General features: G+C 38.5%; 1 protein-coding gene across 1 annotated transcript in view; it reads right to left on the reverse strand.

Annotated features, from left to right (window-relative positions):
- Positions 1-21,810, reverse strand: part of WASHC5 (WASH complex subunit 5) — a 45,136-nt gene that overhangs the window by 20,230 nt on the left and 3,096 nt on the right. Inside the window, exons 2-15 of the mRNA XM_074353049.1 lie at positions 20,261-20,570; positions 19,652-19,797; positions 18,887-18,971; positions 18,182-18,282; positions 15,875-16,067; positions 13,204-13,356; positions 11,451-11,564; positions 9,727-9,898; positions 6,172-6,299; positions 5,094-5,223; positions 3,426-3,538; positions 1,884-2,050; positions 1,731-1,806; positions 366-476 (exon numbers count right to left, since the gene is read on the reverse strand). Of these exons, the coding sequence (XP_074209150.1) occupies positions 366-476; positions 1,731-1,806; positions 1,884-2,050; positions 3,426-3,538; positions 5,094-5,223; positions 6,172-6,299; positions 9,727-9,898; positions 11,451-11,564; positions 13,204-13,356; positions 15,875-16,067; positions 18,182-18,282; positions 18,887-18,971; positions 19,652-19,797; positions 20,261-20,446 (1,875 nt within the window). The 5' untranslated portion in view covers positions 20,447-20,570. The remainder of the gene's footprint in view (positions 1-365; positions 477-1,730; positions 1,807-1,883; positions 2,051-3,425; positions 3,539-5,093; positions 5,224-6,171; positions 6,300-9,726; positions 9,899-11,450; positions 11,565-13,203; positions 13,357-15,874; positions 16,068-18,181; positions 18,283-18,886; positions 18,972-19,651; positions 19,798-20,260; positions 20,571-21,810) is intronic.

Raw genomic sequence — 21,810 nt, forward strand, 5'->3', positions numbered from 1 at the left:
TCCTGAAAACTTTGGTTAAGTTTCAATCAGGATATGCCGGATCTAGGTACAGTTCTTTTTACCAAATATGACTTTGAAGATGCCACCAAAATCTCCTATTTCTCAGTTTCTACACCCATAAAATGGGAGTTAATACCATCAGCATTTAAAAATTAGGTATAAAAGTTCTTTGAAAGTAACAACACATTTGCATACCCACAGTACCAATAAGTTTATTTTCAGGTATTGTAAATTTCTGGAATCAAATTAAGAAAAAGGGAAAGAAACACAGGTGTATCTTTCATAGGGCCCCAAGCACATCATTTGTATTTAAAACAGCAGTTAGTTCGCCATTAAAATAAATATCACCTTGATGCATTTCTTACCTTTCTCACATAGGACACCAACTCGCCAGAATAATATTGGGATACACTGAGAAGGTCAGGGCTGTTTGCTTGATTAATACGAAGAAGAGGCAGGTCAAGGGCAGAGGCAAGCTGGAAGGAAGTAAGACATACCTGTTTCTTTGTTTCAAAAAGTCCTGGCAATTTCTCTTTCCAGAAATAGTAACATACAACAAAGCTCTTGGGCTTTGCCCAAAAGAGGGCAACCACCACTAAACTTCATCAATGTCATTAATAGTTTCTGTCAACAACAATTTTTTTTTTAATGACAGCCATCCATCTGTTACAGCAGTGGTTCACAAACTGTGGTCCCTGGACAGCAGCATCAGCATCGCTTAGGATCTTGTTAGGGATGCTGATTCTCAGCCCCACCCAGACTTGCTTAACCAGAGACCTTGGGGGTGGGGCCCAGCAATCTCTGTTGTGATGAGCCCTTCGAGTGATTTCCTTCTGGCTCAAGTTTGAGCAACTGCACTACAGAAGGCAGCTACTCCTCTATGGAAATCAGACACTCTGATTGATGGGCTACTGTATTGAGTCTAATCTAAGATGTCACGGTGTGTAAAAAGTGCCATTATTTTATGTATTCCTCAAAAAGAAAAAACATGCTGACAACTAAACTAAGACATGTTGTCAATTATACAACCCAACACAGTTACAGAGATGTTAACATATCAAAGTGCACCTCAGAACTGATATATATGGTAATTCTACCAGAAGATGCTGAGAAAACTATCTGTTCATTTATCACCAAATGAAATCACCTTGCAAGAAGAGCCAATCTATGCTTTTGCTGTTCACCATGATTATCTAACCTTTAGAGGAGATCCTACATTGCTGCAGAGGCTCAACAAGAATTTTTTTTAATTTAATTTGATATTTTTTTTGGGGGGGCAGGTCATTAGGTCTATCTATTTATTTATTATAAGTTTTTTTTTTAATGGAGGTACTGGTGATTGAACCCAGGACCTCGTGCATGCTAAGCATGCACTCCACCACTTGAGCTATACCCTGCTCCTGCAACAAGACTTTTTTAATGTATAAGTAAAAGGGTTTAATTTATGTCTAGGGAATAAAGTAAAAGGATTTAACTTATGTCTAGGATGCACATTTTTAGTACACTGGTAAAACTTAAAAAAAATCTTTTTCTTCATTTAAAAACAATTTTCTGTAAGACACTCCAACTTCTATTATTAATTCAATAATGCTTTAATTCAAATACTTTAAGTATTTCTGGCATCTTTTGCAACAATGCTCTCCTGAAAAATTTGCTAACAATTTTCAGTCCATAAAAAGGCCAACTCTTCCCTGGTAGCTAAGAGTGTGTTCTTACTGTTATTTGCTTACCTTTAGGAACGTAGCTCTGAGTTTCGTAACCATGGATGGGTTTACCCTTATGCTCTCTTGCATGATAGAGGTGAAACTGTAAAAAGAGATCAATGGTAAGAGGACAGTCATAGTGGCCTTCACTGAGGACAAATGTCAGGCTGTCCACATTACCTGTCAATTAACTGCCAAGCAAAAGAAAGGTCCCCAACGATCTGCATTGTGATCAGGACCTCCTCTTTGATGTTAATGGTTCGGATCATTTGGTGGAGAAACTTGCGAGTATCAGCAAGAAACTGACACACTTGCAGATTTGATTCCAACTGGTGAAACTCTTGAACCTGAGTTACATAAACACATCGAATTTTAAAATTCTGAATGGCCTGCATGGTGTTCATTTTTCCTTGAAGATAGTTCAAATAAAGCATACTATGTGCTAAGAATTTCTTGGCAAAATTCTTATTTCAAATTATATCTTCAGAAATCTGTACGCCAAGTCAGAAAACAATGCGTACATTTCAAAGATTAGAAAATGTCCTACTATTTCTTATCCTGTACAAATATGATATAATAAGCAGACACCCGTTTTCCATTTCAGTATCAATAAACATGTTTTGGAAAATCCTCTTAATTCTGAAGACTTGCAGGATTGCTAAAAAGCAAAATAAGTCATGTTACAACCAAGGTGCTCGCACTTACACATTTTGAAGTTCTTTTGATGTGCTCTTTAAAACAAAATAATGGTTCCACAGTGGTTCTGGCATTTTAAAGTATATAATTCAAGGGTGCTTCAATATGCCAAAATAAATAATGCAAAAGATAAAGAGTACCTAAGATTTACAAAGTTGTTTGTAGTGGTACTATAAGCTGGAAAATTAAAAAAAAAAAAAGAAAAGAAAAGAAAAGAAAAGAAACCCACCAAAATGGAAATAGCATAAGTGAGCAATTGTTCTGGAATGGCTAGGGAAACTGGCATGCTAACAACGGAGCATTATACTGTGTTGCCGTAAGAGTGGCCTCCTAAAAACCTTGTAAAAATAAGAAAAAGCCTATAAGAAAGTCTGCCAAATGAAAAAAGCATTAATGTCCATTTATACTATTGAACTGGGTTCCACATGAAGAGGGATGATGTTTTATATAATAGAGGATATGCAATTCTAATGCTTTTGTTTATTTTCCTGGTTAAACATACAATTAAAATTTTAACAGTGTGAAGGTATAACAATTTTTTTCTGGTACAATCATTTTTCAGTAGATAAAAAAATAAACTATTTTTCTTTCAGGAAAGAAAATATATCACTTTTAAGCATAAGATCATTATACATGTATTTTCATTTTTTGTGTTTTCCTTTCTAGGTTTTTCCTTCAGGGCACACACTTTTTATAAACCTAAAAATGGTGCACACAATGCAGTTTTGTGTTTGCTTTTACCTCCTCACCATAGTTTTCCCAATGTTTCTATACTGTCTTCACAATTATTTTTCCAAGACTACGTGTTGAAGTATCATAATTTTTACTATCATTCTCTTCACTATTGTCATTTATTTTCCCAATTTTAGGACACTGTATATAGTATTACAGTGAACATATTAATTTATACTGCTTTTGTTTCTGATGAAATATTCTCTTAAATATATCTCTAGGAGCAGACTGCTGGGTAGGTTAAAAAGTAAGACTCGTGATCCAAGAACTATCATTGAAAAAGGCTTCCCTTACCTCTTCCAAAGCCTGTATTAGTTGCACAGTTTTTCTGCCGGCAGCAGTAGAATCATCATAATTTAAAGACAATATTTGTTTTGAGATCTCTCTGAACCAAGCTTGAAGATTCTCTATTAATAGAAAAAACAAGAAAAGACCACTGAAAATTTATTTCTATAATAGAGAACACAAGACAAGACCACTGACATCCCAGCATTCACGTAGTTGTAGCTTTTAATGTAATTAAACAATCCTTTACAAATCTAGCTCTTACTAGGTACCTAACATTGTTTCCAGGAATTCTCCAAACAGTAATAACAAAAAATGCCTGGGGCATGTGACTTGATAGGAGAGATGAAACTGTCTACATAAATAGTTTTGCTTACGATACTTGGCAGAAAAGGTTTAAAGGCCCAAGTACATGGCATAAACTGATGTGTGCAAAGATGGTAGTGGGGGTGGGAGGAGCCAGGAAGGACCTGAAGGATGTGTCACAGTTACAGGTAGAGTTTTCTGGAGAAGCGAGGATGGGTAAAGGTCTAGATGGGCAGAGGGAGGAAGAAGGATAATCAGTCCCTAGATGGAGAGACAGACATGAGCACAGGCTTTGAGGCAAATGACAATGGAACATCTGGGAGGGCGAAGAGGCGACCAACACGTGGGTAGAGGTCCGGGTGGTGAGTGTCGTGAGGAAGTCTGGGTGGATCAGGAGGCACCATTTGCACACAAACCAGCTGGCATTTCCCAGGTAGAGACAGGGAAGGGCATTAACATGCTCTGAGGACCCTCAGTGTATCAGATAGTTTTAAGCTTCATCTCATTTAATCTTCACAAAAATCTATGAGGTAGGAATTAAAAGCCACTTCTCAAATAAGGAAGCTGATGCCCAGAGACATTAAGACCCCTCCACTGGGTGACGCAGTTACTAAATGACAGAGCCAGGATATTCACAGCTGTCTGTCCAGGCCAATTCTTCTGTATAACTCACTATCAGAAATAAATTTGATAGTTAAAACAAACATTACGCATTAAAAATTAATCTGTCACTTTAAATGATCTTTCAGGGGCTTGAAATGTTCCTATCTATATAAAAATTTGAAGTGATACCACAATTTTCCTATAGGTGAAATTTCCTAAAAGAAGCAGGATTAAAATCATTAAAGCAAAACTTGAACTGTATTTAGTTTCAAAACAGCCTGCAGGTCCCCTCTTTGGCCACTAGATGGCAGGTGCATCAGGGAAAAAGAACCAAACAAGATGAGAAAACCAGACTCTTAGGTATCACCTATGTTAGTAGTTATTAATATTCTTGGGTGAAGTATCCTTCTGAACAGATCATGATAGATATAGGTACCTCCCCTCAAATGTACAAAAAACGACACACTAGTTTTTCATACTAGTGCAAAACTAGGATGGGGCGTGGGGATTATGACTCTGAAGACTATGAACCAGAGTGTAAGAACCGGTGATAGCCTAACCTTATATTTCAAAGATAAGAAACCTGAAGCTTGGAGAGGATATGAAGATTGCTCAAGGGAACACAAGGCTAGAGCAGCCGAAACTAAACTTCAGACCTTTATTAACAACATCCCAGCATACAATGACACGGGAACGACTTCATACTCTGCCAGTTTCCAACAATCTGTGGATACATTTCAAACACACCAATATTTCTTCAGCAATTACCATTTTTCTCCACTCTGGTTAGGGGTTTGACTCCGGAAAAGACATCAGCAAGCTCCGTCATCCGCTCGGAGCCCTCCTTCTTGTAATGCTCCCATTTGGCTTGCTTTTCTGAAAGCATTTGCTTGAACATCTGTTGAAGAGACAGAAGAGATTTACTGATTTAAGAGAAAATCCAGCTTAGGCAGGTCACTGAGAAAGCCCGAGCAAAATCCAATTTATTATCAAAATATGTGCCTAAAATCAACATCAGCCTGATACCATCTCTTAAGCATTACTACTTTGTACAAGTGGAGGGGCGAAGCTAGACCATGTCTCTAAAACCAAGAGGACATTGTCTTTCCATGCCTCTAAGACCAAGCCCAGAATTTCCTTCAGTGAATTCAAATTCCTCGGGGTCCTTAAGACAACCTTGTTCAAATGCAAACCACTATCTTAAGTCCTTTCCAATAGGTTCTTGTGGCCATTCTGCAAGGCCAGCACAGGTCGTCTCCAGCCCACCTGTCAACCTCACTTGGTACCACCTTTTTCTTGCATTTTCTTCCTTGCAGCCAACAGGTGTTTCAGGTAACTGAACTGGCCAGGCTCTTCCCCGTCCAAGAGGACTCTGACATGTTCCATCCTCTGTTCTCCATCATGCTCCTCATCTTTGTCTTGTAACTTTGACAGGTCCTTCCTTAGTTCCCTACAGAAGCTCTTGCTTCTCTTCTCAGGGAAGTCGTCAAAACTAGGACAAGACTCTTTATTTCAGGTACCCAGAATGCTATGTTCCTTTCCTTTATAGCATGTATCTCAGCTTTTATTTACATTTTCATCCATATAATTTTCTGATTACTGTTCACATTCCTCATTAGGCTGTAACTGCCACAGTTGTGTGCAGTTTTCCCCATCACTGTAACCCTAATGACTGTAGGCACTAAATGCTTGTTGTTTAATCCTGTCCTTTTCCTATGAGAATTATCTCAGACAGCTGGAATCTATAGTTTGAATCAGAGACACAGCTACTAAATCCTAATCTTAAAAAAAAATTTTCAGCATAAAAAAATGAAGATTTTGGGGATTATTCATTCAATATTTTTACCTCTTTGAGTATAAACTCAAATTGTGCAGTATCCAACAGCAACTGAAAGAGGATCTTCGGATTGTACCGAGAGTCTGTTAGAATCTGGTCCTTGATTTGACGAAGGCGTTTGTTGTTTGGGTCACAGGCTAGATAGAGGAAGAAAAGATTTTCCAATTTATTAAATGTGTAGAAAATATCTGTAATACCTAAGATGAATTCTTAAACATTTTTATTTTCCCTCCTAAACCTTTTAAAGATAATAAACAAAACGTGTATCAATAACAGATGGTAAAATAAATTACAGTACATCTACGCTGGAGGAAGTACAACTGAACTGTTAAATATGACACTGAATCTGATGTGTACATAGAACAAAAAAATACTGATATTTGCTGAAATTGGTTTATGGGGCCAATGATTTATTTAAGAAAGAATAAGAAAATAGGACAAGGCAAAATATTTACAAGTAAAAGCTACTTTGACTGCAAATAAAGTCAAAATAAAAACTTCAAGATGATGAATATTGTTAAAAAGTCCACAGTGATAAGGTGCAAGGGCCCTGATGGTCGTTCGAGTGTCACATGTTCTAACTCCTGCTTTCCCAGGCCTCCCATCAGCATCTCAGGATGTCCAGCATGCATAGAATGACGATGCTTTATGAGCACCTTGCAGGGGTGTTTTTGGTACTTTAGTTATGGTGAAGCCTGAGCAAGGCTGTTTTATATACTGATTTCCAAATTATTCTGTCAGAAGGAGCCTCCTGACAACCTGGAGAAGGACTCGGTTTTCATGGGAAACTGCAGAATTCTGATTTACTATGTATCCTTCAGAAGTAGTTAAGATAGTTATACCTTCATATTTGCCAAACTAAAAAACAAAAACAAAACAAAGCTTGGAAGGAGCTCCACTTGTCTTTGTATTAATTCTAATTCAACAAGAAATCTTCCGATATTAATTTGCTTTCATTTTTGGACAGGAGACATCACTGTGCATGAACAGTTAGTTCCTTAGTATAAACCAGACTGGGTTCCAGTTTTCTCAGGGCTTGATCCTCTAAGATCTGACTCTCAAGAATTCAGAACCAGAGAACTGAGGGACAGATCCTAGAACCCTGGAACCTCAGGGTCAGGCTTAGGTAGCCAGCCGGCCCCGCCCACCCCATGTTGGCTCAGGGTCTGTTTCTTCAACAGCTACAAGGCACTGCAGCAGAAGCATCCTGAGCAGGAATGAAATGCTTTCAGTGGGTTAACAGACGGGACTTTGACAAATCTGCCTTCCTTTCTGCACACCATACCTGATGCACCATAAAAGCTAAAGGAGCAGTTACTTTTTCCACGTATGACTCACAACCAGAGAGGCAAATCAAATGATTTCTGGTAAATCCAGACCCTGTGCAATCAGGTCAGACAATTGCCAGGCACAGAAATGGAAAACAGATGTGCTTGAAGATAAAAGCACAGAACTCTGACAAGGTGAAGTTGTCCCCAGCAGGGGCACACATCCAGGACGCCGCTGGCTTCCAGAATGTAGGCTCAATTGTCAGGCACAGTCGTCCAGAAGATGAAGAGGAGGCTGAGTCACTGGACACCCACAGTTGCTTTATGACAGGATAAAGCAAGGGTTTGAGTTGTTTATATGCTACAGAATGTAAGGCTTTTGGTAAAGAAGATTACAAGCTGCGTCGGTGTAGTGAAATCCTCAGGTTAGAACTGGAGTTTATGTCAGACATAAACTCAACTAGTTAAAAACAGATCCATTCAATGATTAAAAACTTCAGCCATGGTATTTGTGCTGAGTAAACTGTAAATTGGAGAGAGATTCAGGCCAAGAAGCAAAATGATGGGAAGGAAAAAAAAAACAACTCAGAAAGTAGCATTTGTCTGAAAGATTTAAGAAGCTGGAGATTTCTAGTGTGAAAAAGGCGGCTGAGGAGAAATTCCACACACTCTCAAATAGATGAAGGACGAGGAAGTCCAACTGCTTTTCTCACTGCTGACCACTCACAGGAAGCAGAAACAGGTGGCGGCTGGCGGAAATGTAACATCTTGCCTGGAAGGATTGGGAGGCGGGGCTACTATGCCACCAAGAGAGGCTGCAGAACTACCTGGCGTGGACAGTACTTTTGAGAAACACAGCCTTACCTGAAAGAACAAGGTGATGCTGAAAGTGGTACCAGGGTAGATACTCAAGAGAAGTTTGTTGAGTGAAAAACAAAAAGTGGAGGTTTGGCTTTACAGGGCCGCTGAATGGCCCATCTCTTGGGGGTGGAGTGTGCAGCTCTGGATGAGTGCACTCCTAAGTAATTAATGCTGACCAAGCATTTACTAAGTATAAGGATCTGTGTCAGCTCTGAATAAGCTCAGGGGTGAGTCCAATTCACTTATTTTTCTACTATTAAACCAGGGGTTTTAAAGTCATGGGCTTATGGGCCCTGTGGAGGTGTGTCACACCATCTGTGAAGCACCTGAACTTGACGGCCAGTAGGCTCTCAGAGAGGACCATCACCCCAAAAGATTAAGACTCTGTCTACCTTAATTAAGCACTCTGGTCTGGCCAGTTCTTCAACTCAGTGGCCCATGTTTTTCTGTACTTCCCAAATCAGACCTTTTCTTCCATCATTTCTCCAGTCTAGAATTTTTTCTGCTTTTTACTTCAAAATCCTATCAAGGCCCAGTCAGCTCCTGTCTCCTGTGTGGAGCCTTCCCGGACCACCTCTGCTTCTCCACCCCAGGCAATGTTTCTTTCCTGCTCTGGTCTCTGGACTCAGATCCCCCTCACCGTCTGTCTGTTCTACACATCTGGCTCTTAGGTACTGGCTTGGCCCTTGTCTTAAGTTTCCTATCGCTACTCTAACAAATTACTAACAAATTTAGTGGCTTCAAATGATACAGATGTATATTTTCTCTTACAGTTCCAGAGGTGAGAAGTCTGAAATGGGTCTCACTGGGCTAAAATCAAGTATCAGCAGGGCTGTGCTTGCTCTGGAGGCTCCAGAGGAAAAGCATTTTCTTGTCTCTTCAGCATCGAGAGGCTGCCTGTACTCCTTGGCTGTGGCCTTTCCACCTTTAAAACCAGCAATGACTTAGTGAGTCTTTTTCATGATGCCATCTCTCTAGTTCTGACTCTCCTGCTCCCCTCTTCCTGCTTTACAGACACTTGTAATTATGCTGGGCCCACTGGGCTGATCTCTTTACTTAGGGTCAGCTGATTAGCAACATTAATTCCACAATATAACATGCCCCCTGGTTCTAGGGACTAGGCCACGGACGTCTTAGGGAGGATGGGGTGGGGTGACACTGCTCAGCGCACCACAGATCTGCAGCTACCTTTTCATAGGTACACATCTAACCTCCCCAGTCTGACCAGAGACAAGCTCCTCGAACATGGGAGGTCAATTTCCTCACATTCCCTAGCACCTGACAGTAGCTGACACAGGGGCTGTTCAGGTGGGCCACTGCCTTGTGAAAATTGAAACAAAGGTGCTTAACTTAGAAAAGCAACTTGATTCTCATCTGAGCGCTGAACCACGCATCATGCAGTAGATCTCAAGTTGGAACGCCTTCTGTGCAGTACCTAAGTCCGCCGTGTGAAGCATCAGCCATCGGATGGCGACGTTGCAGTCTCGCAGGCAGTTCAGCAGCCTCGGGATGTTGTCCAGAACCATCTCCTCCCTCAAGTAACCTTCTTTCAGGAACTGCTGCACCTGTGTGTGCACTCTTTCGCTGACAGTAGCGTATCTGCTTGCCTTGGAAAAGAAAAAACTTGAATTACATTTAAAAAAAGAGAATTGGGGGAGGGTATAGCTCAAGTGGTAGAGCGCATGCTTAGTATGCACGAGGTCCTGGGTTCAATCCCCAATATCTCCTCTAAAAATAAACAAACCTAATTATCCCCCCCACCCCCCAAAAAAACAAATAAAAAAGAGAATTGAAATGAATCCCTTGACAAACAATAACATTTCTATGAGAAAAATAACATACGGACTCTAGCTGATAAGGTTCAAGGGCAAGAGGTTTATTGGACATTTTTGAAAAAAGCACTGGATTTAGAATTAAGAGACTAAAATCTAGTTCTGCTGTGATTAAATACTGGTGTGACTTTGGATTTAACCTCTGGTACTGGGTTTCTTCAAACATAGACTGAGAACTGCAGCAGGTGGTTCTGGGGTCCCTTCTATTCTTTACTTGGATGGAAAGAAACAAAGGCAGAAGCTAAATTCCCATTCTTCCTGCTATTATCGACAAAAGACGCAGAGCAAAGATGCTCAAAAGATGAGTTTCTACACATAAAAGCTTAACAAAAAATACACCTCATTGTATCAGAATTAATCAGCCTTTTGGAAATTTGGTCCTTTTCCTTTACCTAAAGCAAGAGTTAAAGGGTAAACACCATTAACCTAGTGAGGTTAGTTTAAAATGATCACAGGATGTTTCATCAGAAGCCTCTGAAGAACTCGCAATGTCACAAATGAGAAAATGCATTTTTGGAAGGGAATTTTAGTAATAAAAAATTAATGCTCTGAGACCAGTAAGTACGCAAGCACCACTTTCTCTAATATATTTCTAGGAGACGGGCCAAAACTGAAATTATTTTGTGCATTATTTATGGAATTCAATTTATTTGCATAAAACATGCTGAAGTTCCTTGAGTCAATGTCATTCTATCCATACTTGGAAACTCAAAAACTCAGTCAGCCAGGCTGAGGGAGATAACTACTGCTTAGAAGTATCAAGTATGCTCCCCAATAAACAGATTTTATTTTGATTCTTCTCTTTACTCAGGTATTTCCTTCCTGGTTTCTCATCAGAGAGACAGAACGTAGCCATTTAAACTTTAAGGAGCTGACTTTTGCTAACTTCCCACACCAGAAATGATGAATTTAAATTACAGTGAAAGGGTATGTTGTCTGCATTCAGTTACCAGCTTCAGCACTCATCCTAGTGATGAAAACATTAAAATTCTCGCTACTGATGACGGCAGCTCTGTCCATAAAGACGCAGCCTTTAAGTAATAAGCATAAACGAAGTCAGTTGGGGCCAAAAGTCACACTGGTTCATCTTAGGGTGTTGACTCTTCTTTAGGATCCGAGTCTCCCATTTACATGGCCCATGTAAGTTAAAAACCTATAATTATCTGTTTTATTCTGACATGCAAAATTCACCTTTCATTAATCATTGCAGTAAAATGTCTACGTGGACACCTACCAAATTCCTTGGGAAATGCACTAGGTGGATTTCCTACCCCATGAAAGCAGGCTTGCAGTTTTTTGAGAATTCTCCCAGTTAGCCAGAACCTACCTGTTCTCTGACGTTGGAAAGGTCCAGCGTATTGTTCAAAGCCGTTTTTGCAGCTTTGTAAGGTTCCCAAGCATCTGCTAGATTAACCGTGATCCCCATGTAAATACTAATTACCTGAAAGAGGAGACATTTAGTATTTGTTAAATACCTGCTCACTTCAAGCCAAGGAGCAGGGAAAACACAGTTATAGAAGACGTCCTTCAAGTTTAAATGCTATTCCAATGAAAAACCAAGATTTTCCAAATATACAGGTAGGTGGTTTTCTTTATCAGCAATTGGGAACAAGAGTGACTATTAAATGTTGCTATTCATGGAAAAATAACTAAAATAAGGTTTTTCTTTCAAACTGCTGTGTGTTAGATTTCTAAATGAAGAAAAATGAAAGGGGGAAAAAAGCAGAGATTTTGAATAGAATTGTGGTTTTCCCAAACATTTTCATCTCACTTTTACATTCTCAAAAGTTAAGAGTGCAACTTTACTGAGGACCCCCCAAAGAACTGTTTTTAAAAAAGTGGGTTATATCTATTGATATTTATCATATTACACACTGAAACTCAAAAATTTTAAAAAATTATTAATTCATTTAAAGTAACAATGCTAAACCCATTCCATGCTAATATAAATTCAAAAAAAATCAAATTAACATTACCCCCTCAAATCTGTGAGAAGAACGGCGCTGTTCCACATTTATTCTTTTTAATATTATATATGACCCTTCTTTATCCCCATTAATGTTTTTCTTTAAAATTCTTTATGGTATAATATTCATATTTTCTCACTAGCTTTTTATTGGTAGGCATTTGCCTGGCATTAAAAAAAAATTATTATTACTCTATTTTCAGTGTGCCAGGGTATTTTTTTTTTTTAAGGAGTGTATCTTGTAAGTATCATGTAACTGGACTCTGACCTTCCTTAATATTAAAAGTGTTCCTGAGTACAGGATTGTGGTCAAAACTTCTCTGTTAAGCTTAGGTAAATGAAACCAGACTCTCAGAGTTTTCCTCTTGGTTGTTCAACTCCTAGCTCATGAGTTTGACTCATTCATGGATAGGAAGCATCACTTCCTAATTGTAAACTGTTCTTCTCACCATTAAAGCTCCTTACCCAGGTCCCTCATCACAGTCTGTGTTTCAATAGCTGGTAAGTAAGGTGTGAAATAAAACCTGCTACCGGAGAATGTGATGCAATTCACTGTACTTTGTTAAAACCTCCATGTGTAATGAAACCACTCCATTCATATCAAGTACATTGTAAGTTTTAAACTTTTAAGAACTAATATTTTTAAGTGAAAGTGTTTAAAAAGCTACAAGTGCATCCTTGTAGTAATGCAAACCTTTGTGGCCCCATCAACATTAGCTTAGATTAAGCTTATTACAAAACTGAGATTCCTATTCACAAAATGACAAGTTAGATAAATTCTGCCAGCTTAGATTCATAAAATAGAGAAGAATAAAGAAATGCTTATGTAACTTAGTTGCAGTCGCAGTAGCCAAAGCAAGACACATTTTAACGCAAGCTTTTACCTTGAGAGTATCCATTTAAGAAAAACAAATAGGTTCTTCAGGAAATTTTACTGATTATTTCTTCATGTTATGATTTACAAAATTCTCAACATACTTAAAGTCATTTTATTTAGGTGCATTTATGTCTCATTTATTTCAATATTATGACCTCTGGGTTACAGACCAAAAGAATGGAAAACTCAGTTCTCTGACAAGAGTACACGGAGGAAAAGACTAATGGTGATACTTGCCCAGTTATCTGGAAAGTACTTATCCACTATCTCTCTCATTTTTGCTTGGTGGGTATGAAGAATGGAAGGTTCGAAGTAGAGAATGACATACAGCATGGCAGCCTGATTCGTCAGGGCCGTGCTGCGATGTTCGGGCAACGGATACGCTGAGACCTGCAAGAGAAACAAGATCCAGGGGAGGCAGGTGTTGGTAGCAGCTGAGTTTACATGGGCCAAATAAATGACCTAGTTCTAGGACACAGCAGTCTCTCAAAAGTCCGTCTCCTTTGAGAATCCTGGGCACCGGGAGCAATTCTCAGATTGTGGCATAACCAGGGCCTTTTCTTTCTTATCTCTAACACGTTCTCTTGGCTGCCATTCTAACTCTTTCTTAAAAAAAGAAAAAAAAAAGTAATCCCATGTCTCCCCCTAGTTGTCCATTTCTGTGTCTTTCCCATCCCAGACCATCACTTAGAACTGACAGATCCCACACTCACTGCTGCTAGTTCTCACTTCCTGTTTATTCTTCAACTCCCTGACATTTGACCTCCACCATCACCTCAGTGGAATTTCCTAAGGTCCCTCATAACCGCAGTCACCCAAGTCAATGGCCTCTTTTTAGCACTCTCACTTAAGTTCTCCGAGGAATGAAAATGTCTCCTCCTCTGGTTTCCCAGAAGCCGCTCTCTTCTCAATCTGCTTTGCTGGCTGTTCTCCTGCCTGACTTCTAAAAGCTGCTGTGTCCCAGGGCTCCATCGCCTCCCGTACTAGGAATCTTCAGTTGCACACAGTACATATCACCTCAAGGGCCATGAGCAGATAGGGAGAAGACTATTTCAAGGATAAGCACAGCAATGTCACAGGAATGTGGCCTGGTCTCGGGAAGGGCCTGGAGCTGTAAACCAGGAAGCTTTCATTGTTTTCCTTCTTGATGTGTTTGGCCAACTTTTTTTTTTTTTCTCTCCAGACCATTCTCTATAACATGGTAGAATGAGACTGCCCCAAACTCCAAATCTGCATGTTGGGGGTAAACTCATGTCCAGAAACTGTTTCTCAGGCCCAGTTCCAAATTATTTGGAGGTAGGGAATCTGACCCATCTTGGGTCCTGGTCCAATCAGCCAGGGATGGGGGAGGTGCATGGCAGAGAGAGGGGTGGATACACACCATCACCACAGCTCAACCTCTGTGTTAATCAAAGTTGCAGGGCAAGGAGAAAACTGAAACACACTGCTTTAAGCCACGGACAAAATGAACCTTCTAAGAGGCAGAGGGGTTAATAGAAGGATTAATGAGAGAAGAAACAGTGTGGGCTTGGAAGTGATACAGGCCTGAATTTAAATTATTGTTCTGCTACCTACTTATGTGACCTTGCGAAAATTTTACTTAAACTCTCTAAGCCTTATGTTTCTCATCAGCAACATGAGGATAATGTTGTCCATTCTGTAAGACTAATTTAAAAAAAAATGAGAAAGCAGTATATGAAGAAAAATCTCCTATGATTCTGGTTCATATGAATTCTCAATGAATGGCAGCAAATACTGTGGAGACCTGGTATCTGCAGGCAGCTCCTGATTTTGAGTTGCCTTAAAAAAACCAACATTAAAATGTAGAATAGATAAACAAGATTATACTGTATAGCACAAGGAAATATATACAAGATCTTGTGGCAGCTCACAGCGAAAAAAAATGTGACAATGAATATATGTATGTTCATGTATAACTGAAAAATTGTGCTCTACACTGGAATTTGACACAACATTGTAAAATTACTACTACTCAATAAAAAAGGTAAAAAAAAAAACCCAACAAATATCAACAAAATAAACTCTTTTTATTTACACTTAAGATAGTCATACAAAAAACTAGCAGGCTACCTAAAGAAATGTACAGAGTAGGTATGCTCTGTAACAATATATCCACTTATCACAGGTCCAAATCTTCATTTTCTTCTGGTAAGAAAAATATCTACAGTGCATAAAATTATTTTTTTTCTTCAGGAAAATGAAGTCAAATAATCCTTACTACTTAAAGGATGTCAAAAGGATTTGTAGTATACAAATTACAATTTGTATTTTTGCAAAAGGATTTGGTGCCCTTTTAAATAAGTGAATGATACATGTACTGGAGAGGGAAGTGAGACAGCTTGCAGACGCTGCAGATCGTTGCAGCCCTGCTCACGCTGCCTCCTTCGCCTGGGCTGTCTGCATATTCCCTTTCTCACTCGTTGTAATCCTGGCTGCCCCCATCTTCTGCTTCACAGCACCCTGCACTTCCCCTAAGATAACACTTATCTTGCTTTCCTCTCATTCCTTTAGTTGTTTGCCTTCTTTCTTCAGCTACAAGCCCATTAGGAGTGGGGACCTGGACTACCTTCGTCAGCAAGGAGCCCCAGCACTGAGCACGTGGAGAGTGACGTAATGCACACTCAACAATTACTTCTTAAATGAATGCCTAAAAGAATGCACCTTCTCTCCAAAGATAGCTCAAATCTCTCCTCTTTGAAATCTCGAATTCTGGCCAAATTAATATCCCTCTTTCCTCTATAATTCCAAAGCCCAGCTCAAAAGGTTTTACATAGTTCCCAGCTGCTTTTATTCTTTTAAAGAAGGAAAGGAAGGAGTCATTGAGGAGGAAGGCAAAATCAGTCTTTTAAACTATTAAGATAGATTTCATAGTAGATTTAATGCCCACCTGGTTGTAAATGTCATCGGATCTTAGCCGACCAATGACCATGCTGATGAAGGTCTCGTTGATAGGCACTCTCTGGAAGTAACTCTCAGGATAGTTGGGTGGTCTTTTGGCCCCTGGTTGGCTGCAATAACCTGTACTTCGAAGCAGCTTACAGATATCATCCATATTCGAATCAGCAGAAGATCGAGCAGCACTGGGCCAGGTTCCCACAGGGAAACAAAGAGCCAAACAATCCGCACATATTAGAAATGCACAAATCCAGCAAGGCAGAAGAATTTCATCGTAACTTGACGTTATATAGTTTTAGCTATGACCTGGGTCAATTTGTATCCTCAAGATTCAAAATTATCACCTGAAACTAACACCGTAAATAAATTACACTTCAGTGAAAAATAAAATGAAAGAAAATTCAAAATTGTATTTTCAAAAAGCCTGCTGTGATACAGTAAACTTATGAGTTCTTATATGTATGCAGTTTTATATTAAGGTACACGATTCCTTTCTCGAAATCCTTGGGGCTGGGTTTGTTTCAAAATACAGCATTTTTCAGATATAAGTAATATGGAGCACATATCAGTTATGATGTAATACTCCAGTCGGGTCTTAGTTGACATTCTGTGATCAAGACACATCAGTATTTCTGCAGTAAAATTTATGAATATTCACAAAAGTGAGATAAATAGAGACTATGTATAGCCTCATATCTGCTCTAGTCAGGTTCTGACTCCAAATGACTTCATGTTAGGTCAGATTTTGCTGTCTAAGTAGTGACTCTGTGTCCATGTGGGTGTGTGTATATATGTACATTCTTTTTGTCAGAGCTCTTTAGATTTCAGAATTGTGAATAAAGAATGTGAACCTGCACCAAAATTTCATAAATTTGAAAAAAATTTGTTTAAAAATTATGTCAATTTCAAGTGGGAAAGACCAACGGGTTTTTCTTGGTAAGCTGCATCTTTTACAGAGATTTTACCAAAACATCTGTGATTTTCTGGTGGTTCGGAGTAGTAATCCCCCAGAGAGACTTAAAGAATCTTAGACTTGAAGATGACCTCCCATCTGATGTAAGAATCTCCTTTACTACAACTCTGTGTGGTAATTGTTCAGTGTCTCTTCAGTAACGGATCCTCAGATTCTAATGAATTAGCTGCTGTACCTAAAGGGACAAAGCTGCATTGTCAACGTCGGGCTTGATAAGCAAACTTCTTCTTCTTTCTCATGTTATTTATCATTTTTGCTTTTCTGGGTACTTCCAGAAACACAGGCAAGACCAGTCAAAGTTCATTTTCAAAGCTATGGGTGTTAAAACCGCTCGGGCAAACTGATGTGAATGAATTACGTGTGCCGGTGGAGAGCCTCCTCACGTACTGATAAAGCTGACGGGAAACAGACAGCTGAGTCGCTGGAGATTAATTTACTGCTGAGGGGGCAGCAGTACCAAGTGTTGCTGAAAACATACGTCCCCAAAGCCCCTCTCTGTTGAGGATCTGCCTCTTTGCCCTATTTATTTTGTCCTAGTTTATAAATTTGAAAGGTTCTTTCTAGCCTGCATGTCATTAGCCCAAGTTCCTAACTGACTCCTGCTTAGTAACTGTTTCTTCCCTGACTCTTGGCTATTTCTGACATGGACCTTGTATCCAGATTTTTGACTCATTAATTGAACAAATTAAAAACTGTGTGCTAGGGACTGAAATTATATTTGGTTAAGGTGGGTCCTGTTTTTAAGACCCTAAATCTTGAAGTCATAGCTCTGCACAGACATATGTAACACATCACTGGGGTATGCGCTATTGTTGCTCGGGGTTGTTTTGTTCCTACATACATATGGATAAGGATTCACTTTCAACCTGGCCCTGAGTGATAACTTTTCAAAATTTATCAACCTGAAAATGACAACAGAAAACTCATTCATTTCCTTACATCTGCCAATGAGTAATAGTTGAAAATTTTAGAAAGTCATTAGACTTTCAAAATTCCCAAATTTATCTTTAAGGTAAAGAAAATTCAGATTACTTTTTTAAAAAACTGAGGTACCATCTACAACTATATATCTCTAATAATCTATAATATATAAATTATTTTATATACAATATAGATTACATGATACATAATTTATTACAATGATACGAAACAGAATTAACTGTTATACTTCTATATTATGTATTCTGTTCAGGAGAGGTAAGAATCTTACACTTTTACATTCTACATCATACTGCAGCTGCTCACAATAAAAGTAGTATGGAAAACCACACTACATTTTACTAAAGCAGTGCTTTTGGAGGGTGTAGTCTTATAGTCCAGGGATACCTGTATCGATAGTAAGAAACCAGCATTCTCTCTCTGATTTCTCCTTCAATCTTTTGGTCGATGACCAGCAGCATCACTCCATACAAGTACAGTGCTTCACACTATGAAGAGAAAAAGACAATGATCAAACTCCCAGGCATACACATTCTTACCGAGTGAAGCTGATAACAGTTAAAAGGACCATTTTGCTCCCATTCCTCCTAAAAGCTTTATATTATGAGGAGAATGCAGGTTTTCCTGGAAGGGTCCTTATCTTCTATAAAAATGAGCTTTGCGAATTTGATGCAAAATGAATTTTAAATTTACAATGACTGTCTTCCAGTTGGCCTATTTTTCATATTTTGCTTGGGATATCAAAATGGAATCCCAATATTATGATTACCTCTAAGTCATTCACTTATTTGACAAACATTTCTTAAGTGATCACAGTGGACTAGGTATCAGGCTAGATATTGATACCTCTGATGTAAAAAAATAAAGAAGATAGAATTGTTACACTGGGGAAGCTCCTAACCTCCACATAATCTTTACTCACTTGTAGTTCTGTTCAAAGTCTACTGTATTCTAAATTCAGACAATAATTACCAGTTTATTTTGCTTCTCTTAAAAGAAGGACATGCTGTATGTATTTGTTACTTAATGGGAAAAAATGATGCTGAATTTGACATTCTTGAATTTGTATTTTCAGTGATCACTACTACTTACTAGAAGTTGTTTTCCATCTTCATTGAGAAGCACAGTTTCTAAGGTTTGCTGAATATACACACCTTCATTGAGATCATCCAGGTACCTAGAAATGAAACCCCAGAGCAAGTTATTCGTTGATAATGAAAATGTTAACATCCTTGAAGAAGGAAAGTAAAGACTTGTAGAAAATTAGGCAAGGTACCAGGCATTCTGGTTGTCAAACAGTTCGTGGCCATTTGTGCTCTTAAGAACAGGTTTGTGAGCTGGAACTCATGGTGACTAGGGCCACAGATAACTTACAGCTACCCCAAGTAAAAGGAATGTTTCCTAGTCTTGATTTACGAGTTACAAATATCTTGGGAGCAATGGCATAAGAACATGCAACAGTTAATTTAAAAGCTAATGAGTAATGAATTCTTAAGGGCGAGAAAAAGAGAATATTGTATGGTTAGGGATAAGAAGGAAGGCTATGGTTACCAACGCTACCAAAATAAGCTCCCTTTTTTTTTTTCATTTCTCATATATACTAGATTATGGTCAAGACTGAAAGCCATATGACTTTGTATAAACCATGGTTATTATAATACTTCACAGGAGCAGGAAATTATAATAAAACTCTAAAATACTTAAGATAACTAGTACCAGTGGAAGGAAAAGACAATTATTCATGATATAAGCTAGTAAATTCTTTAGTAACTCAGAAAGATGTACACGTTCTGTTATGTCCCTTTCCGCTCCCCACTACTTACTATCACAATAAGCTATTACTAAGCCAGCCAGTACCTGTTTAAGTCTACAATATATTTATGCACACTCTGAAATGCTAGATAGAATCTGGTCACAATTTCTATGTTGTTTTCCCGAAATTCTTCATCTAAATCCTGTAGCTCTGGCTTAGCTTCCAGTTTACTTTCCCATAATTCTGGACCCTATGAAGAAAAACACATTTATGTGAAACATCAGTAAGAGAGTCAAAAACCAACAGAATGGCTGCTAACAATTTCTAAATGGTCTTTTAACAATTTGTTCTCATGCCTTAAAAAGGATATCAAAAATGGAAAGAGCAACAGAAAGTAATGAAGATACCAGAAGCCTAGGTATAAAAAAGAAATAAATATGAATTGTAACCACAATGAGCATGCTTTTAAGTGTGGGGTACTTCAGTGTGAAATCTCTTATACCAAAGTTATCATTTTAAAATTTGATCATACTGTGTTAGGGCTTCCACACAATATACTTATTTTCAAGTTAGTTGATGTTACATTTGGTTGAAAAGCTTTTCTTTTTAACTCTTTCTCCATAATTACTTAACCTCTCAGAGTCTCACAGTTCTCAGAGAAAGCATGCTTTTCTAGAAAAGGCAGTGGTAAAGATACCATGGAGGAACATTACCTTAAAATAGCTGAAATCAAATATGATATCTCCGTATTTCTGCTGATCCGCTCGGTCTTTTAATCTGAACACAGCAGGAATGAACTCAGAGAGCCTCAAAAGTTCAGCAATGATGGCATTGCCACAGGAAACGATCCTTAGGATGGCCTGGCCACAGAGGTTGTTCTCAGCTAGAAAGTCCAACATTGTGAGGATGATCAACTACTCCGTGCCCGGCCAGTGGGAATGTGGAACTGGCTTCAGAACTGGGGTCTGTACCTCATGAGACGAAACCAGGTCTGCTGATACACTGGCTGCTCCATTAAAGAACCTGTAACCAGAAAAAAAAAAAAAAAAAGCATGAAAATCTCCATTTTTTAAGGAAGCATGTGAAACACACATAATATTATTATTAATTTTTAAATTATATTTTGTTCTTTCTTTCTTGTTTTTTATATTTGTTTTTTCTTTCTTCTTCATTTAAAATTTTTTTCTTTCTTTTATACATAATACTTTTCTCCCAAACGCACTAAAAAATTATAACACATAAAGAGTTCTGATATGGAGGGAGTGGAGTTATTTTCCACTCTTCATGTTTTCCTGGTGGAGGGACTTTGCTATATTAACACTCTTGGCCTCTTTCTTAACTCTTTATTCACTTCTCCCCATGAGAAAAGACCTGATGGAGCTGATCTGTGAGCTTGGGAGAAGAAACCACTGGGCATGCGTGGTTCCAAGGTACCCTAAATTGAGCACAGATTATTAAATTTTCCTTATAGGAATTGTGTCCCTTGTTGTACCTTTGGGAAAAGATAACTATGTCCTAAAATCCACTAGAATTAGATGAGGGAACAACCTTTAAAAATGTGTTTTTTCATATGTCACGTATGGGAGGTCCTTGTTACCGAGACTAATATGTGCCTGAGAAATGTGACAGAGTGACTTTAACGTGGGGACAAATATTTCATACTACAGAGTGGGAAAGTTTTGATTAGGAATTATCTTGAAATGACAGCACTGAAACTTCTAAAAATAACTTTTATCCTGAACAAAATTTAGTGTAAAATTGCAACAACTCTGTACTAATTCAACGGACAAACCAAGAACACGTCAAAAGTTGATTTTGCCAAATTGTGATTTTGATAATACAGTATTTTGTACTTCAGAGTTGTCTTTCATAGCCTGATCTTTAAAATGGTAAGTTTTTCAAAAAATTTCCAAGGCATCATTCATTTTCCCCCAGGGCTCTCCTAATTCTTTTTCACATCATTATCTTTTGAAGCGCTGATTATATCACCATCTTTGTTGCTTAGCAAGGGCATCATTTGTCAACTTCGTGGAAGCTGGAATTACTTATCAACTTCCTGAAGGCCTGTCACTTCCCAGCATTTGCACTTTCACTTTGCACAGGCATTGTGCTCTATCAACACGATACTACAATTAAGGCTGACCAACGACAGCAAGAATTAAGACCAAATAGACAGTTTTGGACAGGAGTATCTGAGTGAGGACTAATTTTACATGCGTGGTCAGTTTACTAATATTTTAATAATGACGACTCACTGTACTTA

Source organism: Camelus bactrianus, chromosome 25, assembly GCF_048773025.1.
Source record: "Camelus bactrianus isolate YW-2024 breed Bactrian camel chromosome 25, ASM4877302v1, whole genome shotgun sequence".
In the NCBI taxonomy this organism is placed as follows: domain Eukaryota; kingdom Metazoa; phylum Chordata; class Mammalia; order Artiodactyla; family Camelidae; genus Camelus; species Camelus bactrianus.